This window comes from Rhipicephalus microplus, unplaced genomic scaffold (assembly GCF_043290135.1).
Source record: "Rhipicephalus microplus isolate Deutch F79 unplaced genomic scaffold, USDA_Rmic scaffold_28, whole genome shotgun sequence".
Classification (NCBI taxonomy): Eukaryota; Metazoa; Arthropoda; class Arachnida; order Ixodida; family Ixodidae; genus Rhipicephalus; species Rhipicephalus microplus.
The window spans coordinates 4,959,282-4,979,011 of NW_027464601.1; the positions used below are offsets into that span (position 1 = coordinate 4,959,282).

The 19,730-nt window shown below is 43.5% G+C and overlaps 1 protein-coding gene across 2 annotated transcripts in view; it reads left to right on the forward strand.

The window, feature by feature from the left end:
• The window catches only part of LOC142786694 (uncharacterized), a 43,111-nt gene extending 23,986 nt beyond the window's left edge, over positions 1–19,125 (forward strand). The window contains exons 4-5 of one of the 2 annotated variants that reach the window (XM_075884330.1): positions 16,580–16,609; positions 18,397–19,125. In XM_075884330.1, coding sequence (XP_075740445.1) covers positions 16,580–16,609; positions 18,397–18,606 — 240 coding nt within the window. In that variant the 3' untranslated portion in view covers positions 18,607–19,125. The remainder of the gene's footprint in view (positions 1–16,579; positions 16,610–18,396) is intronic. The other variant, XM_075884331.1, reaches the window with a different exon arrangement.
• Positions 19,126–19,730: the final 605 nt, after the last annotated feature.

Sequence of the window (19,730 nt, forward strand, 5' to 3'; positions counted from 1 at the left end):
CACGCTGCCTAAATGCGGGTCGGCATGGGTCTCTTCTTAAAGGCGTTGCTTTGTTCGCCTACTTACCAGGCTTGAAACCACCTGAATCGCGTGGACCTCCATGTCTTCCGCTTAATCAGCGGCCCCAGGCAGCATGGCAGTACGGGACAGCATGTCTGCGAGCACCAGGTCTTTCCCAGGGATGAACTGCAAGACATAGTCGTATTTCAAAAGACGGATAAAAAATCGTTGCAGTCTTCGTGGCATGTCCGCAACACTTTTTTGGGCGATGGCAATCAGAGGCCTGTGATCAGCTTCTACAAGAATCCTGCCGCCATAGACAAACGGGTGCAACTTTTAGCACGCAAATACTATAGCCAGCGCTTCCTTTTCAATTTTAGCATAGCGTGTTTCACTCTCGCTCGGAACCCGCGATGCGTATGTGATTGGGCGCCAGTTGTTTCCGTGTTTTTGTAGCAAGGTGGCACCAATGCTGCTTTTGGAGGCGTCACAGTTACGTTCACTTCTTTTTTTTTAATCGAAAAGCGCTAGCATCGGTGGGTTCATCAATGCGTTGCAGATCTGAGCCCACTCGTGCGCGTGTGCCGACGTCCTTTCGAACACCACGCTTTCCTTTAAAAGGCCCCGAAGTGGTGACGTCCTGTCACTTAGCGACGGTACATACTTGCGGAAATAATTCACAATGCCCAATATTCTGCGAACTGCCTGTTTATCTTTCGGTTGCGGTAGAGCCTGTATGCTCCCTATTAAGTCTGGACTGAGACGGACACCGCTCTCGCTCATCACGTCACCAAGAAATGCTATCTGTGTCACACAAAACATACATTTTGAGGCGTTAAACGTCATCCCAGCCTGCTCCGCTCGCTTTAGTACGGCTTTCAGCCGTTCATTATGCTGCTCTGTCGAGTCCCCCCCCATTAGTATGTCATCATTGTATACACGCACGTCTGTCAAGCCTTCAAAATTTTCTGTTAAAGTCTTCTGGCAAACCTCACTTGCTGAATAATTTCCAAATGGCATCCGCAAGAACCTGTAGCGACCAAAGGGCGTTGCGAAGGTGCACACGCGTGACGTAGCCTCGTCCAACGGTATCCGATGGAAGCCTGCGTTTGCGTCTAGCCGGGAAAAGTACCTTGCGCCCGGGATATCACATTCAATGTCCTCCCGAGATGGCATAGGATAATGTTCGCGCTTTATGCTTTTGTTTATGACCCTTGGGTGCATACATAAGCCAAGACGGCCATCCTCTTTTCTTACACAGTAAAACTTTTTGCACCCAAAAGGGTGTAAAAAGGGTGCTTTTACGAGAAAGCACCCTTTGCAACACCCTTTAACACCCATAAATGGTCGATTGAAAAAAAGCACCCCTTTGTTTGGGTGCTTGCCTCAATAGCACCCTAATATAGGCTCTAAGGGTGCTTTTGTGCCTGAGAAGGGTGTAGGTGCCGATTCATCAGATGGAATATGCAGCATAAGAATAACACATAATTATAATATTTGGGATTTTACGTCTCAAAAACCTCGATATGATTATGAGGGTCGTCGTAGTGGAAAGCTGCAGAGATTTTCACCATTTGGTGTTCTTTAATGAGCGCTCATATCGCACAGTGCAAAGGCTTCTACCTTTCCGCCTCCGCCTTAATTCGACTGCCACGGCCGGCATCGAAACCACGACCTTCGGATTGGCGGCCGAGCAGCGCAGCTACTGCACGAATATGTGGACCTTGCGTTAAATGACGGCCTAATTGACTTAGAATGTGTGAAGGTGCTCTCCGAATGCAGCAGAATGTCAGCAGAAGCAAATCGCGTTTCATCTATAATGGCAATCAACTGCAATCCATGTTACGAAAGCTTTCCTTAGTGTTGGTTATAAGCTGCATGTTTGCAATGGATTATATACACACAAATAATGTTCGCCCGAGTATGGGTGTGTGTGCGTGTAAGCGCGATTGTGTGTACACCCGTGCATGTGTGCGTGCGCGTGTATGTGCGAGTCCGTGCTTGTGTTAAGCGTGCCTGTGCACATGTGTACGCCCATGCATGCGTGCGTTTACGGTCGCGTGTGTGTGTGGCCGTATGTGTGTATACGTGTATGTGTGTGCGCCTGTGAATAAGTATGCGTGTGTATCAGCCCGTGCGCCCTCGAATTTCGTGTGTGTGTGTGTGCGGGGGGGAGGCACTGCTTCTTATTGTTTAAGGTCCCACACCTGTTCAGACTGGGAGTCTATATGGGAGGTGGCTTAAGGAATGGCGGTTGTCAACGCTCTGTACATGGACTATTCAGTACATGGAAAACAGCTGCACATTTTCGTATATGATCGTTGCTTACGAACTTGCTGTGGTAGCTGATTAGGTCCGCTGAGGCGCTTCTACGCTCGAAAACGTGGGTTATGACCAATTCCCACGGAAATCTGTCACTGCAATTGTGCACAACCATCGTTTATATTAAAAACGTTTAACAAGAACGTGCCCTGCCTTTGCTACAGGTGCTTAGCTAGCTCATTGGGTAACCATATGTAATTATGTGCTGATCATGTGGTCAGCAAAAAGTTTGTTATAACAACCTCGGCACGTTTCGTGGTGCGTGACAAGCCTTCTAAACATCCGCGACTGTGGATTAATTTGTTCCAGCTTCGACTACGCATTCAGTGTTTGCGGCACCATACGCGGAAGTGCCAGACAGAGACAATGCAAAAAGAAATTCTTCTGGAAAAAGGTGTAGCGATGCTCTCTCGCTAATGCCACCAAGGACGAAATAATTATTGTTTCTGGCCATTCCATGGTGCACTTTGTTTTCTGCAAGTTTTGCTTCACTATTTTTCGCCCACTGCAATCGTATTCCGTCAAAATACTCCAAGAACCCGAGGCTGGTAAATAACCTGCGTCGCTGTGCGACTGGCTGGAAGGAGAGTTGCCATTTACGAGGAGTCATTCCGCGACGAACGGCCGTCCGCCATATGCGCCATAGCGTTTGCTCTTCGGCGCCGTCCTGGCGGGTTTCCCGCTCCTCCCCCCCCGCTCACCCCGGCCAGCGTTGCTCCCACAACGGTGGCGTAGATAAGCGAATAGTTGCGTCACCGAACACCTGCGTCGACAGCTGCGGCGCCGCCGCCTGTGCCTCCTCTTTCTTTCTTTAAACGTCGCTCTCTCTGTCTCATCGTCTTTCAAATGCGTTGCGTTGGTCTGGGGTCTTGGTCGCTGTGTGTGTTCTAGCGAACAGGCGCATATTCAATGGTGGTCACGCATGACACCGTGTTCGAAGTGACGCTCGGATTAAGGGATATTCATGGAGTGGCGGACACGGACAACCTGGGCCTGTTAACGGTGAGTGTACTGTTTTCGTAAATAGTAATCATACAGCGCTAGCTGGGCGCCTGCAGCAGCTCTGCCGAAGTAGGCTGCCAGCCATTTACAACAGCATGCGTTCGCGGGCCTGTTGCAGATGCCTGATTAAACGTGTGACTTAACGAGTTCACACAGCTATGCGCGATGTTGTGTAAGTGCCTGCATCACTCATACAGTGAGTGATGTGATCACTTAACAAGGGTGGGATTAGTTGCTGATCGCACATTGTCTCTACACTCGACAAAGTGATTGATATTGTTTTAAAATGTGCTTTGGGCTACATCGTAATAACATTTCTAATAATACTCAAATGTGCAACGTGCTTCTGTAGGTGTAAGCGCAAAAAAAGAAAGAAAAAGCAAAAATTATGTACAGAGGCGCACTGTACGAAATGGCTTTTGTTTTTGCTTAAAGACGGTATAGTTGGAGGTGCTGATATGCCGCGATGCTCCCAGCACGTGCGCCTCGGTCTTTTAAGCTATTTAGGACAAGTACCACCAGCAACAGGGAAAGATCTAGCAGACTTCCAAAGGCGCGTTGTTGGGGCCATCGCCGTGCGTTGGTTTCCCTCGTTTCTGTTTGCTGTTTTCGTGCTTCGCTTTCATCTGCCATAATGTTCGGCGTTAAACCAGAATCGAGAGAGTATACGTGACTGTTGGAGCTATGTGCGGTAGCTCTAGCATAAGCCATGGCTGCTGCAACGTAGTCGGCGTCCGCGCGCGTTGGTGTCGTTCGAGCGCTCTTACTTGCGTGATTGTGTTTAACTGAGTATTTAGGCACGGGTTACGTTTGTAAATTCCGTAGTCAATAATCGCTAATAGCGTGCCCCTGATTGCCATCAGAGGATGGGCTTGGTTGTCGAAGTATGCCAGACGCTTTTTCTGAAAGCAAGCTTTGAATTTGTTTTTAAAAAGAAGTACTTTCATGCGTGCAAGGCAGTGCCAATTGCAGGCCCGCAACTCTTTAAAAACTGGACGAGCTATCACACCTTTTATCAAATTACAATGAATTAAGATGATTGAATTATAGACGACGAATTTCTGTGCTAGATTAGGTGCACAAAACACATGTTCGCAGCCCTACGTCTAGAAAGCAGGCAAATAGGAAGCACGGCGTCAAATTTGGATTAGATTCCATTGACGGAGCGTCTTGTAAGAGTAGAAAGAACGAGAAAATTGTTCATTTTTGATGCCCTTATAGAGGCAGTCAGAATTGCACTGATTGGTGACTTGTAACAATTCCTCGGATTGTTAGAGGCGTGATTAAAGTCAGTAAATCTTTTACTTTTTTTTGCAGACCTCTTCGCTAGTGCCACGCCCAAGATCATTTGTTTTCATGTAAAAGAGAAAGCAGAGATGTCTTCACTGTTTGTACATGAAGAGGTAAGTTTCTTGTGCATTTTGATTAATGTTACATGTTCTGAACGTTGTACTTTAGGAATTGTTTTTTCACACTGGCTCACTACCCTAGAAGGAATTTGATTCTTAGGTGAGTTCAGGCTTTCGTAAGTGCCATTTTTGAGCTGTAGTCTTACACTTCACCTCATTTCGGGAATTTGCTGTATGCTGGAAAACTCTTATCTTTATCATACGAAATTATTGGAATGTATGGGTTGTATGCTTCGAGTTCAGTGCAATGTCAATTACACGCCATTTCGAAGGATACACACTACACATTCTTTATATATGGTGCTGCCAGAACAGCACGAACATCCTTTTATCAGAAGTTATATTTGCTCTTATTACAGGATGAGAGGGTGCCCCTGACGTCCTGCGTAGTCTACCCCCCGGCCCCAGCCTAGAACAAGCCTACTTCCTGAACCTCCACATGGATAACCGAAAAATCTTCCGTGTCAGTAATGACGAAGAAGGAGTGACAGCACTGATGAGTTGATTTTTTTTATTTTCAACATTGTCTACAGCCGCAAGGCCTTTAACATCCACCGTGATTGAGCGGCTTTTTCTCGACGTGAGTTTGGAGTTTATCAAAGAAGTTGTTCAGGCAGTACGACGCTGAAAATTTTAGTGTCACAATGCCTGAACAACTTTTTCTAGTGTGGTCATGGTAGATGAACAAACATTGTTATTTGTGTAAGTTATTTTGCTTAAATATAGCTGGACCATTCCATGCTAAACGTCCCAGCCACTTTGGCGACCATCTGAATTGTATTTGAAAAAAAAAAGTGCTGACTTACTGCGTTAAAAACAGTGAACTGCTAGACTATTTCAGCGAGAAAAAAAGTTTTGTTCATGTGGCTGGCTTATAACCTCCTGGCATAATGCCGTCTGTGTGCTGTTTGTGGAAAGTTTCGTTTTAAAACTACCGCTTATTTTTTCTAAAGCAAATTTGGTCTACCTGTTAAGTAAATGTGCTTCTGTAAGGTATTTGAAGCTCAATAATAATAGTGCAAATTTTTTGCCACATTCGCTTCCAAGAATAAAGCCAAAATGTGTTATGTTTGCATTTTTTATTGCAATATTGCACTTTGTATGAATATCTGAGCAGTCAATACTTACTCCACAGAAGGTATATTTTGAGGAAAAAAATATCTTTAGACCTCTCAAGCTGCTGAAATATACGAGAAAATATCACGAATTTCACAAAATTGTGATTTTTGTCCGTATTGAGATGCAATTTGCTCCATGTTGTGATACAATGAAAACTCATCATTATACCTAAATTGTAAGAAAATGAAATTTTTTCTGTAATAAAAATCTTATCGCGAAAAGGACAGGAAAGAGTGCTGTCAACTGAATTTTATTGAAGGTGCTACGAGCATTTTTAAACAGAGCACAAGACCAGGGCTCATCTGCAACAGCACATGTGTGACCATGACAAAATAATTTTAACCGAGAAAAGAATACTCTTTTTCGGAAAAGATAAGTGAAGGTGTACTGATGCATTGATCCTTGGCCTTCCTGATAAAGAGTTCTAAAATCTCTCATTTTTCTGCTTGCTTTTTTTTTCAAAAACCGTGTTTTATGAAACCTAGGACTACACTTACATTCTTTACGGTGCCCGGCCATGAGACTACTACTGCCCTTCTTAACATTTAAAGCATGCTGTCTTGATTGATCATTGAAGCATTGCCCAGTTTGTCCTATGTTTACTTTTCCGCGTGTTAGCGGTATTGGCATTCAGTAAACCTATTCTAGTGACGAATGGTGCAAGATTGACTATTGCTGTTGCTGTAAGTACATGCACTTTTGAAAGCTTGCAAGGGGTGGAAAACAACAATGTCATATCTGCTGGCTCTTTTCCTAAAATTGTGAGACACCTTATGTACGTAGTACCGTGTCACAAGCAAAGGTGACTGGTCATTCTCTTTTTCTTTTGGTCCTGTTTCCTTTAACTTTACTTTCTGCAGGAGGGTTTCGCAAACAAGTGTGATGATGCTGTTGGGGTATTGGCTGGTGCTATCAGCGCAGGAGTGCTAAGAATGTTCTGCCTTTTCATAGTGGGCATTCAAAATTAGTAGAAAGAGGAATTGATACCACATGTACTCAGGCCACCCTTCAGAAGTCATGTTAGCACAAGGGTGAGGTCAGGTTTAAAAACCAGATTAAAAGACTAAAAGATGCTGGTTATCCCAACAGAATCATCACACCCGTTTGCAAAACCGTCCTGCAGAAAGTAAAGTTAAAGAAGACAGGACCAACAAAAAACAATGACCAAAACCTTTGCATGTTATACCACATTATGTGTCTCACAATTAAAAAAATAGCCAGCAGATATGATATTAGCGTGTTGTTTTCCACCCCTTGCAAGCTTTCAAAAGTGTGTGTACTAAACAGCAGCAGGAATAGTCAATCTTGCCCCATTCGTCACGAGAATAGGTTTACTTAATGCCAATTTAACGTTTGTAGAAGTATTTTTTATCAGATAAACCAATGATCAGTGCATCACTACATGTTCACTTATCCTTTCCGAGAGGGAGTATTCTTTTCACAGTTAAGATTATTTTGTAAAGCTCACACGTGTCGTCGCGCATGAACACGGTTCTTGTACTCCGTATAAAAGCGCTCGTAGCACATTCATTAAATTCAGTTGACAGTCGGTGCTTTTCCTGTCCTTTCTGTCTGTTCCTAAAGTTGTCGCGCTGTGACTAGCACACAACCACGATGAACCAACTCTCCCAAACTAAGCTCTTGTTACGTAACACGTAGACCAAGTTTCGTATGGAAAGAAGGAGCGGTGCTTTTAAAATAAAATTTTTCACATACAACACCTAGACGGCATTCCAGGAAGTTCAGAGGGCAGCCACGTGACCAAATACTTTTCCTCTCCTAAATTTTCCAGAAGTTCACTATTTTCAATGCAGCACGAGTTTTTCGAATACATTTGAGATGGTTGCCAAAATGGCTGGGACATTTGGCATAAAGTGACCCAGCTGTGTCATTAGCCATAGTTATGCATTACCTCTTGTTTTTTGTGTGTTTTGACTCAGTTTTGTGTTCGTTTTTAGCTTATTGTGTTTCTGATCATTGTATTGGTTTCTTAAGTATTCGCTAAAGTTATATGTGCGAAAACCCGTATATGTTTGCATGTACATCATTTCTCATAACCAATTGTTATACATCCAGGAATACAAAGCTTAATCCACTGTGATTGTATACATTTGAAAACACTATCCATATATATTTTTGTGTGCATCACTTCTTGGGAACGATTGTGTACATGAAGGCGTATATAGTGAAATCATGGTGATTGTATATATTTGAAAGAATGATAAGTATATATTTGCCTGTATTTCATTCCTATTAACCGATTTTGTACATGAAGGAGTATTAAACTGGAAACCACTGGGATTGTAGATACTTGAAAGAATTATAGGGATATATAGGCGTATATTTCATTTGTAGTCTCTATGTACTTGAAGCAGTATACTAAACTGAAACCAGTGTACTTGTATGTTGCAAAGAATTGTCAATGAAGTGAAACTGAATAAATATAATAAACATTTGAGGTGTTGCATGTGTAGTGTACGTATACGTGAACGTATATCTGGTGAAAAAGTTGTGTGGCAGAAGAAAAGTTTATGTTTTATTTGCCTATTAAATAAACGCAATATGCAAGGGCAGCAAGGCTTCATTTTCTGTAACGCGCATTATGCATATACTGTGAAGTATATATAGATCCAGCACAAGTTCATACACGATAGTACGCGTTTATATTTTTGCCCAGACACAATGAATGGAGCTCGACAGGTGGCGCACCATTGATGATCAGGACCACTTTCTTCAAGCAGTGTGTAATCAGTGCATGCTGATATCTATTAGTGCAGTCTAGAAGAATACTGGCACCCCTGCCATGGGCACTCAACGCCCTTGTGCACCCTTCTCGCACCCTCCTCAGAGGGTGCTAAAAAAGTGATGGACATCGAAGGCACCCTTCCTTAAGGGTGTTTTTGTAACACCCTACAGTTTTTTTACATGTACACCCTATTCTAAGGGTGCATGGAAAAGCACCCTTTTTGGAAGGTGCTGAAATAACACCCTTAGGGTGTCGTCCACGGGACAAGCTCATTTACACCCTTCTGGGTGTAAAAATTTTTACTGTGTACTACAACTAAAGTGCTTACCCATTCGGTAGGCTCGTCCACTCTCACGATGAAAGAGGCCCTTACCATGCGGTTCAGCTCCTCACGAAGCTGCTCCTCGATCGCCAACGGTACCCTCCGGGCAGGTTGCACTACCGGAATTGCATCCGGTCGCAGTACCATCTTGTACTGTCGCTTTACACAGCCAGTTTCATGAAATAGGTGTAGAAAAGCCAGCTGGGGAGTGTCTTCTCTTGAGTCTAACGCCTTCCCTGTTGAAATCAGTCCGAATTTCTGACATGCCTTGAGACCAATGATGGCATTGCGACCTTTCTTTACAATAAAAAATGCAACGCGATGTTCTTGGTCGTTTAAATTCAGGACTTCTGTTGATACTACCACGTGCTTGATAATGCTTCCGTTATATGCAGTAAGAACTGCCGTGTTTTTTCTTGGCTCCGTTGCTCGGTTGACACGCCGGAACAAAGACAGAGGTAGTAGGTTGGCTTGTGAGCCAGTGTCTACTTAAAATTTCAGTTCTTGGCCGCCTATCTTGCCACGCACTGTCCAATCTGCTCCCACACCATCCGCCACGCCGCACACGCTGATGTTCAAGATATCGAAATTATCATCCGTCTCTTGTGCGTCATCCACTTGGTCAACCTGACGCTTTCTGCAACACGCCGCCAAATGATTCTTTTTCTTGCACACGTAGCAAAACTTTCCCTGAGCTGGACATTCTTCTGGAGCATGGAATCATCCACACTGACGACATCGAGACTGGTTTTTGCTGGCTTGTTGTGTTCTTCTCGTGTACTCCACTTGCCGATTTTTCTTCGACCACTCTGCATTTTGCTGCGCAGATACTTCGGCTGCTTTGCACATTTGATCAGCTTTCTGCAAAGTAAGGTCCTTCTCGCTTAGCATTCTCTCTCTGAGTTCTTTATTGCTGATCCGAAATACCACTTGGTTCCTTATCATGGATCGTTCAAGGTCCCCAAAGTTGCAGAGTTTCGCTTGCTTCTCGATGTCCCTCAAAAATCTTTCAAACGAACTCGAAGGCGAAACACATGCTGTTCATAAACTTCATTGCCTTGCTGGACGCAGTACTCTTCAAACTTTTTGACCAAAGTTTGATAATCTTCTTTGTTCTCACCTTCGGGAAACGCGAAGTTGTTGTACATGTCAAGGGTATTGTCACCTGCGGCGCTGAGGAGTATGGCCGCTTTCACAGCTTCTGTCCTTGGCTTTTCTGACGATGTGGCTGTGAGGAAGAGCTCCAACTTTTGTTTTAAACTGCAGCCAGTTTCTTCTCAGGTTTCCGGAAAGCTGCAGCGGTGGTGGGGGCTGGACGACATCCATTTTGCCACCGAGACAATCCAACTTCTGATACCAAGTAACGCGTTCGAAGTAACGAACCGAGGCGACACGTTGCTGGACAAGGAATGACCAACTGGTCGTTTATTCATGACGCTTATATAGCTGCGTGGGCAGCGAGAGGAAGAGAGAGACAAGGAAGGAAGTCGCAAGTGGTATCCACGCACATGCGCGATAGCCCGTTCTGATACACCCACCTTGTTCAGTGTTGCCCTCATTGGTCTGCTGGAGGTTATGTCAAAATAGGTGTACCAATCCGCATATGCCGACGACATTTGTGTCTGAAGTGCTGCAGTTACTCACCCCCAGGAGCGTGCGCGAATACAGTAAGCAGCAACCCTCAACATAGCTTACCTTAAAACAAGACTTGACTATATCAACCGAGAAGTGTGCGTCCATTGCGTTCACACGCAAACTAATGACGCCATACTCAGTCTATATCAATGGGCACAGTATTAGGTATGCATAAACGCATCGTTTCTGGTACATCATAATCGACAGAAGCCTTTCGTGGAGCCTCAATTGCGCGTGCTTGAAGAAGACATCGCTATGTATTGAGCGAAAATAAAACATATGTGTAGAAAAGAATAGTGATCTTCTGTGGCTTCCATGCTTCAGTTGTAAAAGGCCCTACTTTGGGGTGTGTTCTGCTACACCTTGCTGGTACTATTAAACGCTTGCAAAACGTAAATTCGTTTATTAGAAAGTTACAAGGTCAAGACGGCATATGTGAGAGATTGGCCCACACCCGTCTTGGCACAGTCCTGCCCTGTAATTGACGGAGAGTTGGCGGCTTGAGAATAAAGATTCTGTTCTCTTTTTCTTTCCATTCACCATTTTATCTCAATCTTTTGGTTTTGCACTGCTTGCAACCGTCCTTTCCATAATACATCCTTCCCCCTGCGCAGTGGATTAGGATGCACCACTCTAAATTTCACCTGTACAATAATTAGTCTTCTTGGGGCAGTATTTAGTTACGATCTCAGAAATGGTTCTCTAGATTAAATTGTTGGCCCCAGCCTCCAGTAACTAAGCCACTTGCAACTAGCGGTTGCAAAATATATAATACAATTTTGGATGATACAAAACCGTGATAATATACAGGCTCTACCTGAAAACTGCATTTGACAACATCCAATGGACAAGCCCTCTCAAGTGAGGCTAGACTAGTGAAGAAGACTCAATAAGAGGAACTGGTTCAATACGAGAAGGGATGTCAAAGAGGTAAAAAATTGGACGCCGATGAGCAGACTGCTTGAAGTTTACAAGCAATTTGCAAAGATTATAGGCAATACAATGAGGACTACCTTGGTATTAAATCACTAAAAGAACCAAGCAACATTTCCCATGGGCTACTCGACAACATACCGCAATAACACTATCAAGCAGGTTAGAGAAAAGCGCGCGGAGTATCATCCACCTTTATTTATAGCCTTCATAGGCTAAGAGAAAAAAAAGATGCAGCTGAAATGTCAGCCCTTATGCAAACACTGTCGAATAAAAGCGTCGAAGATCCCCCATGAATGAAATCATACCGTATCCACGTAGTGCAGGGTCATTAGTTGGGCGAAGCGTGCGTCATTCCGCCCGCGCTTCCTTCCGTCCATTCGCTTTTGCTTCCGTCCATCCATGCGTCCGTCAGTATGTGCGTTCGTTCTTCTACCCGTACGTACGTCAGGCTGTTCGTCCGTGCAGCCTTCCATCCGTCCCTGCATCCGTCGATGCGTCTGCCTGCCCGTCCGTTCGCCCATCTGTGTGCGCATCCATCCGTGCGTCCATCCGTCCATCAGCCCATCCATGCGTCCGTCTATGTGTCCGTTCATCTAGTAAACTCCCCAAGTAACGCCATCTCGCATATGTTCACCATACATTCATCATATAGAAATACCGTCATCCAGTGCACATTAAAAAAAACTAAACTAGAGGTGGCTACCTACTACTGTGACGACTAAGACTACTACTACTACTACTACTACTACTACTACTACTACTACTACTACTACTACTACTACTACTACTACATACATACATAGTGGATGCATAACCCATGGCTTAGGGAGCATATCCCTTAAGCCGTGAAGTGAACAAAACAAACAGCACTCTTGGCTCGGCGTTAGCGTTTCCCAGTGGCGTCTCGAGCACACATTTCCGGATGTTCTTGAGAGGTGCCCCGCCAGCGAACGGTCGTGAGTGAGGCGCGAGCGCTCGGGAAACTGCAGCACAGGAAGGCGAGAAAGAAAACGGCGAGAGCTCTCTCGCACCACATGCTCTTTTGTCTAGGGGCGAGCATAAGCGCGCGGGTCCGCAGCTGCAGCTATAAGAAACGGCGGTGGACAAATCTCGACGGACGCTGGACATAGCCCGACTAAGAATGGCATTCGCATTTAAAATTTTCAAGATTCCACGTACCTTGGGAATTGATGATATGCGAAACAAGCGGATGGAAGGTGACTATGTAATATTTTTGATTGAGCGAAAGGTTACGAAGCGATAATAAATATATATACAAATATAGTATGCGTAAATGTATCCTGGACTGTAACACAAGTTTTATATAACCGGTTTCGAGTTCCATAAGAGTCCAAGCCCAAACATGAAGATTAGCAACACCAGAAGCAGTAGGCTGATAAGTAGCGCTTGTGGTCGCGAATATGCTAGCTCTGGACCTTGCTACGTAGATGAAGTTCAGTAAAATGCACTTTCCTACAATGAAGGTGAAACCGACAGGACTTCTGTAATATACAAATAAATATGCCATGCCTAAAAATTTGATAGCCAGCCATGCAACTACAATTGACGATTAACAATGATGACGTCTGCTTATGGTCTGTTCCCAGACCACTTCCGAGACCTTGCATTACTCTGTGGTAGAGTACTTGGTTGCCACGCAAAATGCCTCTGGTTCCATTTTATTGTGGCCATAGCCTTTATTCTTGCTCTCGCCGAGTCTATGCTCACGATGTTGTTCTTTGTTAACCCTTCCGCATTTAAGTTACGAATGCCTGTTGTCACGGTTCCTCGATACTATAAATGTCACACACCTGTGGCGCCTGCCTACATGCCATTGGCACATACGTGCCTGTTGAGTAGGGGCATGTGTCATATCTGTGTGGCGGAAAGCACTTGACCATGCGCGTGACGCAATTGTCACAGTATCTTTATATAAATATAGAAAATAAGTAAACTAACAGTCTGCAGATACACAACTTGCGATTTGCAGTTTCATCATCATCTGTGAGGAAGCACAAAGAAGAGCCTGTGCCCTGTATATGTCACTCGTATTTTTTTCGACAGTGAATTGATGTGTACGTATTGTACCAATTTATGGTCAGATAAGTTATGCAGCAGCGGCATGAAAAACCTTTGTACATATACCTCACACAGTTTGTGCGCATTTCAGAGCAAAGGCCTCTTAAAGTGAGTTTTCGAACTTCGACTCTCAACTCATTGTCATCTGGTGGGCCCGCAAGGTGGGAGATAGGCTGATTCTGTTTGCCCTGATGTGTTAGTAGGCCTAGTGACACACGTCACCACGTCCTGGTGAACATAAAAAAAGCTGTTTCCATTAATTCACCTCAGTTATCAGCTTTCGAAGAGTCCTACTTCATATTCTGCTTCTTTGTTGGTTATTTATTCTCACCCCTAACCACACGAATGAAATATATGATATATCTCACTGAATTTTACATTTCCTAGAACATTTCTCTTGATTATGCCGGTTGAAGCAACTGTTTTTGTCCATAAATCTTACAACTCCTAATACTTTGTTTTACAGCGAAAGCTGTTATGGAATCAAAACTCCGGTCACGCGTGGCACTATAATTGTTCGCCGCCGCCACCACAGGTGTCCGTAAGCACTATCGCGAAATAAGCAAAAAAAACCTGGTACGAAGGACACAATTGATCTACAACCCACGTCCGCTGCGTGCCAACTCAGTAATCTACCTTTGAGCCACGCTGGTGCTTGGGATTCGCTCGCGAACCAGCCTTAGAGAAGCTTGATGTCAAGAAAGAAAGTGCGTTAGTATGAGTAATAAAGTGCTTTAGAACAGCAAAAGAACAACGAGTCGTCGGACAATACGAATAGTGTAGCGAGCGGGTCGTCTAACGCTCTGGCCCATTACAAAAGTTGGTTTTCGATCACTTATTAACTGTGGCGCATACCCACTCCAGGCATAAATCCTCATCATCTTCAGCCACTGCCTCAACACTTGGCACAAAATTTCATGCAAGTTTCAGCGAATACAACCATTCTCATGAGAATATCGCAAATTAGAATAGCAAAGGCTGATGTAATACCCAGAACCTATTATTCGCAGTGCCGTAGTGGGTACCCAGCAAGTGTGCTTGCAGCAGTTAGGCAATAAGTGCTTAGAAAAGGCTCTGAAAGGCCACTCTTCCAGCTTTCGCTTTGAGTGTGCTGCGCCTTTCACGCTGACCTGGCGTTTTTTTTTTCCTTTACCGAGTACAAATAGCTATAGTTTCCCTTACGTCTTTAATACTTACAGCTGGCTGCTGTCGTGTGCACTACTTATACAATATGCAAAACATGAAAAATTGCAACAAGTCCAAGAGTGGGCACTTTTCATTGTTATTTCTTCAGGATAACATTCGTATAGTTGTGTGCATTGTACAATAAACCAGAATACGCACGTGCTCTGCACTCACGTCATTCTAAAATGTAGTTTTATTATTCGCTTCATGGTAGTTCTTTAGTATTGTCTACTAGTTAGTATTCTAGACTGTATAGCAGCTCATCTATTCTTGAATGAACTCAGTACGTGGCCTATAAAGACATTTGAAACCATTACCGATAGGAAAAAGCCCGGTATACTCCCACGCACCACACACTTAGCAAGCAGCAGGCACCTCAGTCGAACGTACACGTACCCGAACCTGATGGGTTGTATCCGCTGTTACCCAGGTGCACCGACAGGTGCAACTTACGTAAGCAAAGAGTGGACCTACTTCACATATGGTATGTTTGTCGAAAAGTGGTCCGGCAGTGTCACACAAGCGGTAATGATGAGCGGTGCTCAGCTCAGACAAAGAACTCTGGGCAATTCGTCGAGCCGAGGACGCCATTAGAGCCCAAAGGCTCCTGGTAACCCCTAAGCTTGCCATCTGCACCACTGAAGCTGCCGGATTTTCAAATTAAAGCTTTTTCCTCCTCCTCTCTGGTAACAATGTTTTCCTTCGATTATTTGTTGTTAATGCATAGTTGTCCAGTTGTACATTGATGGACTTGACTTCAGAGAAACATGTTCCTCTGTGTTCAGTAGTAATCATCTTGGCGAATATAAATTTTTTTTTGCTTTGTGGGGTTTAACGTCCCAAAACCGCCATATGACTATGAGAGACGCCGTAATGGAGGGCTCCGGAAATTTCGACCACCTGGGGTTCTTCAACATGCACCCAAATCTGAGCACACGGGCCTACGACATTTCTGCCTCCATCGGAAATGCAGCCGCTGCAGCTGGAGTTTGAACCCGCAACCTGCGGGTCAGCAGCCGAGTACCTTAGCCACTATAGACCACCGCGGCGGGGCAATAGAACTTTGTCGCTTTATGGTATGTCAAAATTGCTTTGTAGGCGAAAGTACTAATTTTCTATGCCGTCGTATTGTTCACCTGTACATAGCGAACAGTAAATATTCAGCAAATAATGAATAACAAGTATATTGAATAAGACTAAATGGCTCTACAGGTAACTATAAAGATCTTAACAGTACATAAAGGCAGAGCAGAAAGCTGGATGCGTACAAAGACGGTTGAACATACATTTGGGATGGCGGAGTGAGCGATACGAAGAACATTACAGGTTTAACTTTACAGGACTGGAATAGAGCAGAATGTATCAGAAAACAAACGTAGGTTAAGAATATTGCAGTTTACACAAAGAAGAAGAAATGAACATGCGCAAGGCTTGGCACGTAGAATATTGGAAAGATGGCCACTATTCATTAGGGGAACTGAGTGGATTCCAAGAGATAGGAATGGCGTGGCGACAGAAATTTAGGTAGACAGATATTATTATTAAGTTAGAAGTTATAGCATGGCAGTAGAAAACACCTAACTGGGTGCATTGGCGGATCATCGGAGAGGCCTTTGTTCTGCAGTGACTGTAGTCTGGCTGGTGATAACGATGTTGTTGATGATGATTATAATGGGGACAGAGTTCGTCTAGATGTATTACCAGACAACGGTTTATAAAGGATAAATAAAGCTAATTTTCACTAGCATCTGTGTGAAATGCTTCGCCGCACGGTAACATTGTTATGATAACCCATAAATTTTGTTCTGCAAATATTTATTTCAGATTGTGAGAAGTCCCCTAGAAGCATACCAGGTGCGAAAGTTGCTTTCTTTTTCTATGTGTATGCATTATCAGTTAGATTAATAGCGTACTGAAGGAATTCCTGCTTTTTTGCTTTTGCTGCACATAACTTAAACGTTTTAAGCTTTCCTCCCACATATAGTTCAAAAAGAGCTATGAGGGGTTTCATTAGTAATAAATACTTAGCAAGGAGAGCGTGTCAAATTTTATAACTTAAATTGATATATACGAACATTTGAGAAAAGCTGGCATGGCGTGGAAAAATTAGCATAACTAAAATTCTCTCGCAAACCGCAAATTTTAAATACAAAATATTCTTGCGAATGCAGGCCCCCAACGCGGGTGTATTTCGATACCAATGATGGACAAGGCACCTGTGTTTTTCTAATGAAAGTCTAAAGCATTGCTGTCATGATTTTGAAAAGTGAGCTTAGGATCAGCTAAGAACAAAGGTGTATAATACTAATTTATTTGCAGAGAAAACGCAAACTTTCTCTTAAAAATGTACATTGCACTGTGCTGAATATTCGGTCAAGGACTACCTTGTTGCAACAATAACGCTCGGGAGCAACTGTTTCAATAATAGCCACGGCCGCCGCATTATTGGTAGGGGCGCAAGTCGAGAACGCTGATGAACGCTGGTAGAGCTACCCTATATGGCTGCACCTTAAAGGGCCCCATGAGGACAGATGTATTAATGTGGAATTCCAAGGGCAGATCTAGATCGAGTTTTTCTGCTCATAGCGGAGCAATAACGTTCTAATGGCACATTGGGAACGTGAATGGTGTGTTCCAATGAAAGATTGAGAGCAACCGCCGATAATGAATTGCTCCATGAAGTGAGAATTCTCGCTCCACCAAAATTGGCGGATTTGACCGGAACTTCAAGTGACGTGGTCTGTGTGCCCGCCTTTTATCCAATCTCCGATGGATGTCCGGAAAACGCTCTGCGCTCGCTCACACCCGTTCGTGCTCCCTCGCTAGATTTCCGCCCACCAAGAGCTCCTGTCGAGACGCGCGCGTTAAAATAGCAGATTTGGTAAGAGTGATCCCGCTGGAAGCTGCGCACTCTATTCGACATCCGGCCCAGCACTCGCAATTTGCCCTTAGAATTCAACGTAACAAATACCTGCCTCCATCCAGCATCATAAAAAATATTTTGGTGCTTAAAATATCAGAGATCAATAAAATGTATCGAAGTGTGCATTCCTTGTCTATAATTTGTGCGTACTCGCGAATGGAGGTACTTGAAAACAGTGGACCACAATTTCCTTAGAGTTCGTCTTCTAACCTGGACGCAAAAAACTAATTACGGATGAATGCTGCTTATGTAGTGATTGAAATAGACGATAATCACATTTCACTATACGTAAATAACTCCTAAACGCATTTTAAATGTAATTAGGTCGATGGAATAAATAAATAAATCATATCTCTACTACATAAACGTAACAAATTGTACAATCTTACATTAGTTTGATTCCATAACAAGCTACGCCGAACGTATGCAAGAGCCTGTACCGGCTGCCAATACTCATGAGCTGGGATAGTGTGACATTTATTCGGATGGATCGAGAAGCGCCTGGTAAATGTTCCTAAACACTATTGAGTAACTGGTAGCATTATCTTAAATATAGTATCCCTGCTTAAATTTTCTTGGCATATGCTAATACACATACGTTAACGATATGCCGTTATGCGGGAAGTCTGGCTGTGGTGACACAATTGTCATTAAAAATTTAGGAGGCAGTGCTTGCAAGAGAGCTGTGATTTTGAAACATTTTTCCTTCATTACACAGGAGTCTCATTGTAGAAATGGCATCTGCCAGCTTTCTGGCCTACGGCCACACTTGAAGCGGATGAAGAGGGATACCATTCACCGCCGCAAGCGGAGAGCTTTGGCTGAGCGCCGAAAGACTGAAACTCAAAACGGGGGAAATAATCAAGGCGACGGGAAAAAGAAACGCCGAAAGAGAAGGAAGAAACGCAGAAAAAAGATTGGCAATTAAAAAAAGAACATCAGGATACGTAAGCACTGAACGCAAGCGATTGCACGATCTTCCCGACCACTTACACATGTTAAAAATACGTTTTTTTAATTTTGTTACACGCCTGGAACAAGTACTATAATTTCAGCAGTGGTTACTCGGCTCACTAACGTATTAATCACTGTTAAAGCTGGTCCAGGGCTTTCCCGCACGTCTCACACGTCCTTGTGTTATACGACTGCACGCAACCGAACCTTAGTATTGAAATCATAACGGCAATTTTATGAAATCGAATCTTGTGCGACTCCGCCTATAGCTAGAATGAGGTAGCACGTGAGGATCCCTCACTCTGTTATGCCGTTATATGTGCCTCTTATACAGTATATTTCATTTACTGACCTTCTCGGATATGCTGGGAAACGTTACATTTAAATGACAGTGTTATCTGTAAAGAAACAAAAATAGCATGGTGCAAACATCTGTCTCCTTTTGTCCCACGCTTTCGTCACACAATTACCAATAAATGTTATTGCGTCTGTATCTCATCGACTCACTTCTTGATATATATCTACTGTTGGATTTATTAAGCTTTTCATAGCTTTCTGGAACGTGTTTTTTGTGTTGATGTTTTTCATCAAATACTTATGACGAAATTTTACTTACATCTTGAATACCACTTGTCTTGTCCAGTATAGTTTACACTTATGAACATTTTGTACTTTGAATAATAACATCATCTGAGTTTGAATGTTCCAAAACTACTCTTCGGGAGAAGGTATGGTAGACGACAAAGTTTGGCTGTCTTATTCTATGATAATGTTGTTTTTCGATCACTGCAATCTTAGTTGTGTAATGCGATGCAAGCAGTACGAATATACCTCCGATACGGCTTTTGATAAACCTAAAATTATGGTTTTTTCCTGGCACCAATCTGTTTGTTGATGCTATGGCAGTTTTTTGTTAAACGCCCTAAAATAGGAAATGTTTTTGCGGGTTTAGAGTTATAATTTTCTGCGCCACTCTAGCTTTCATGTCGGCAGTAACCGAAAAAACTTGGAGTGAGCGAAAAAACACAGTCACTTAGCAGTATACTAAGAAGTGCATAATAGCCTGTTTTAGAAACCGATCCACAATAATCTTATATA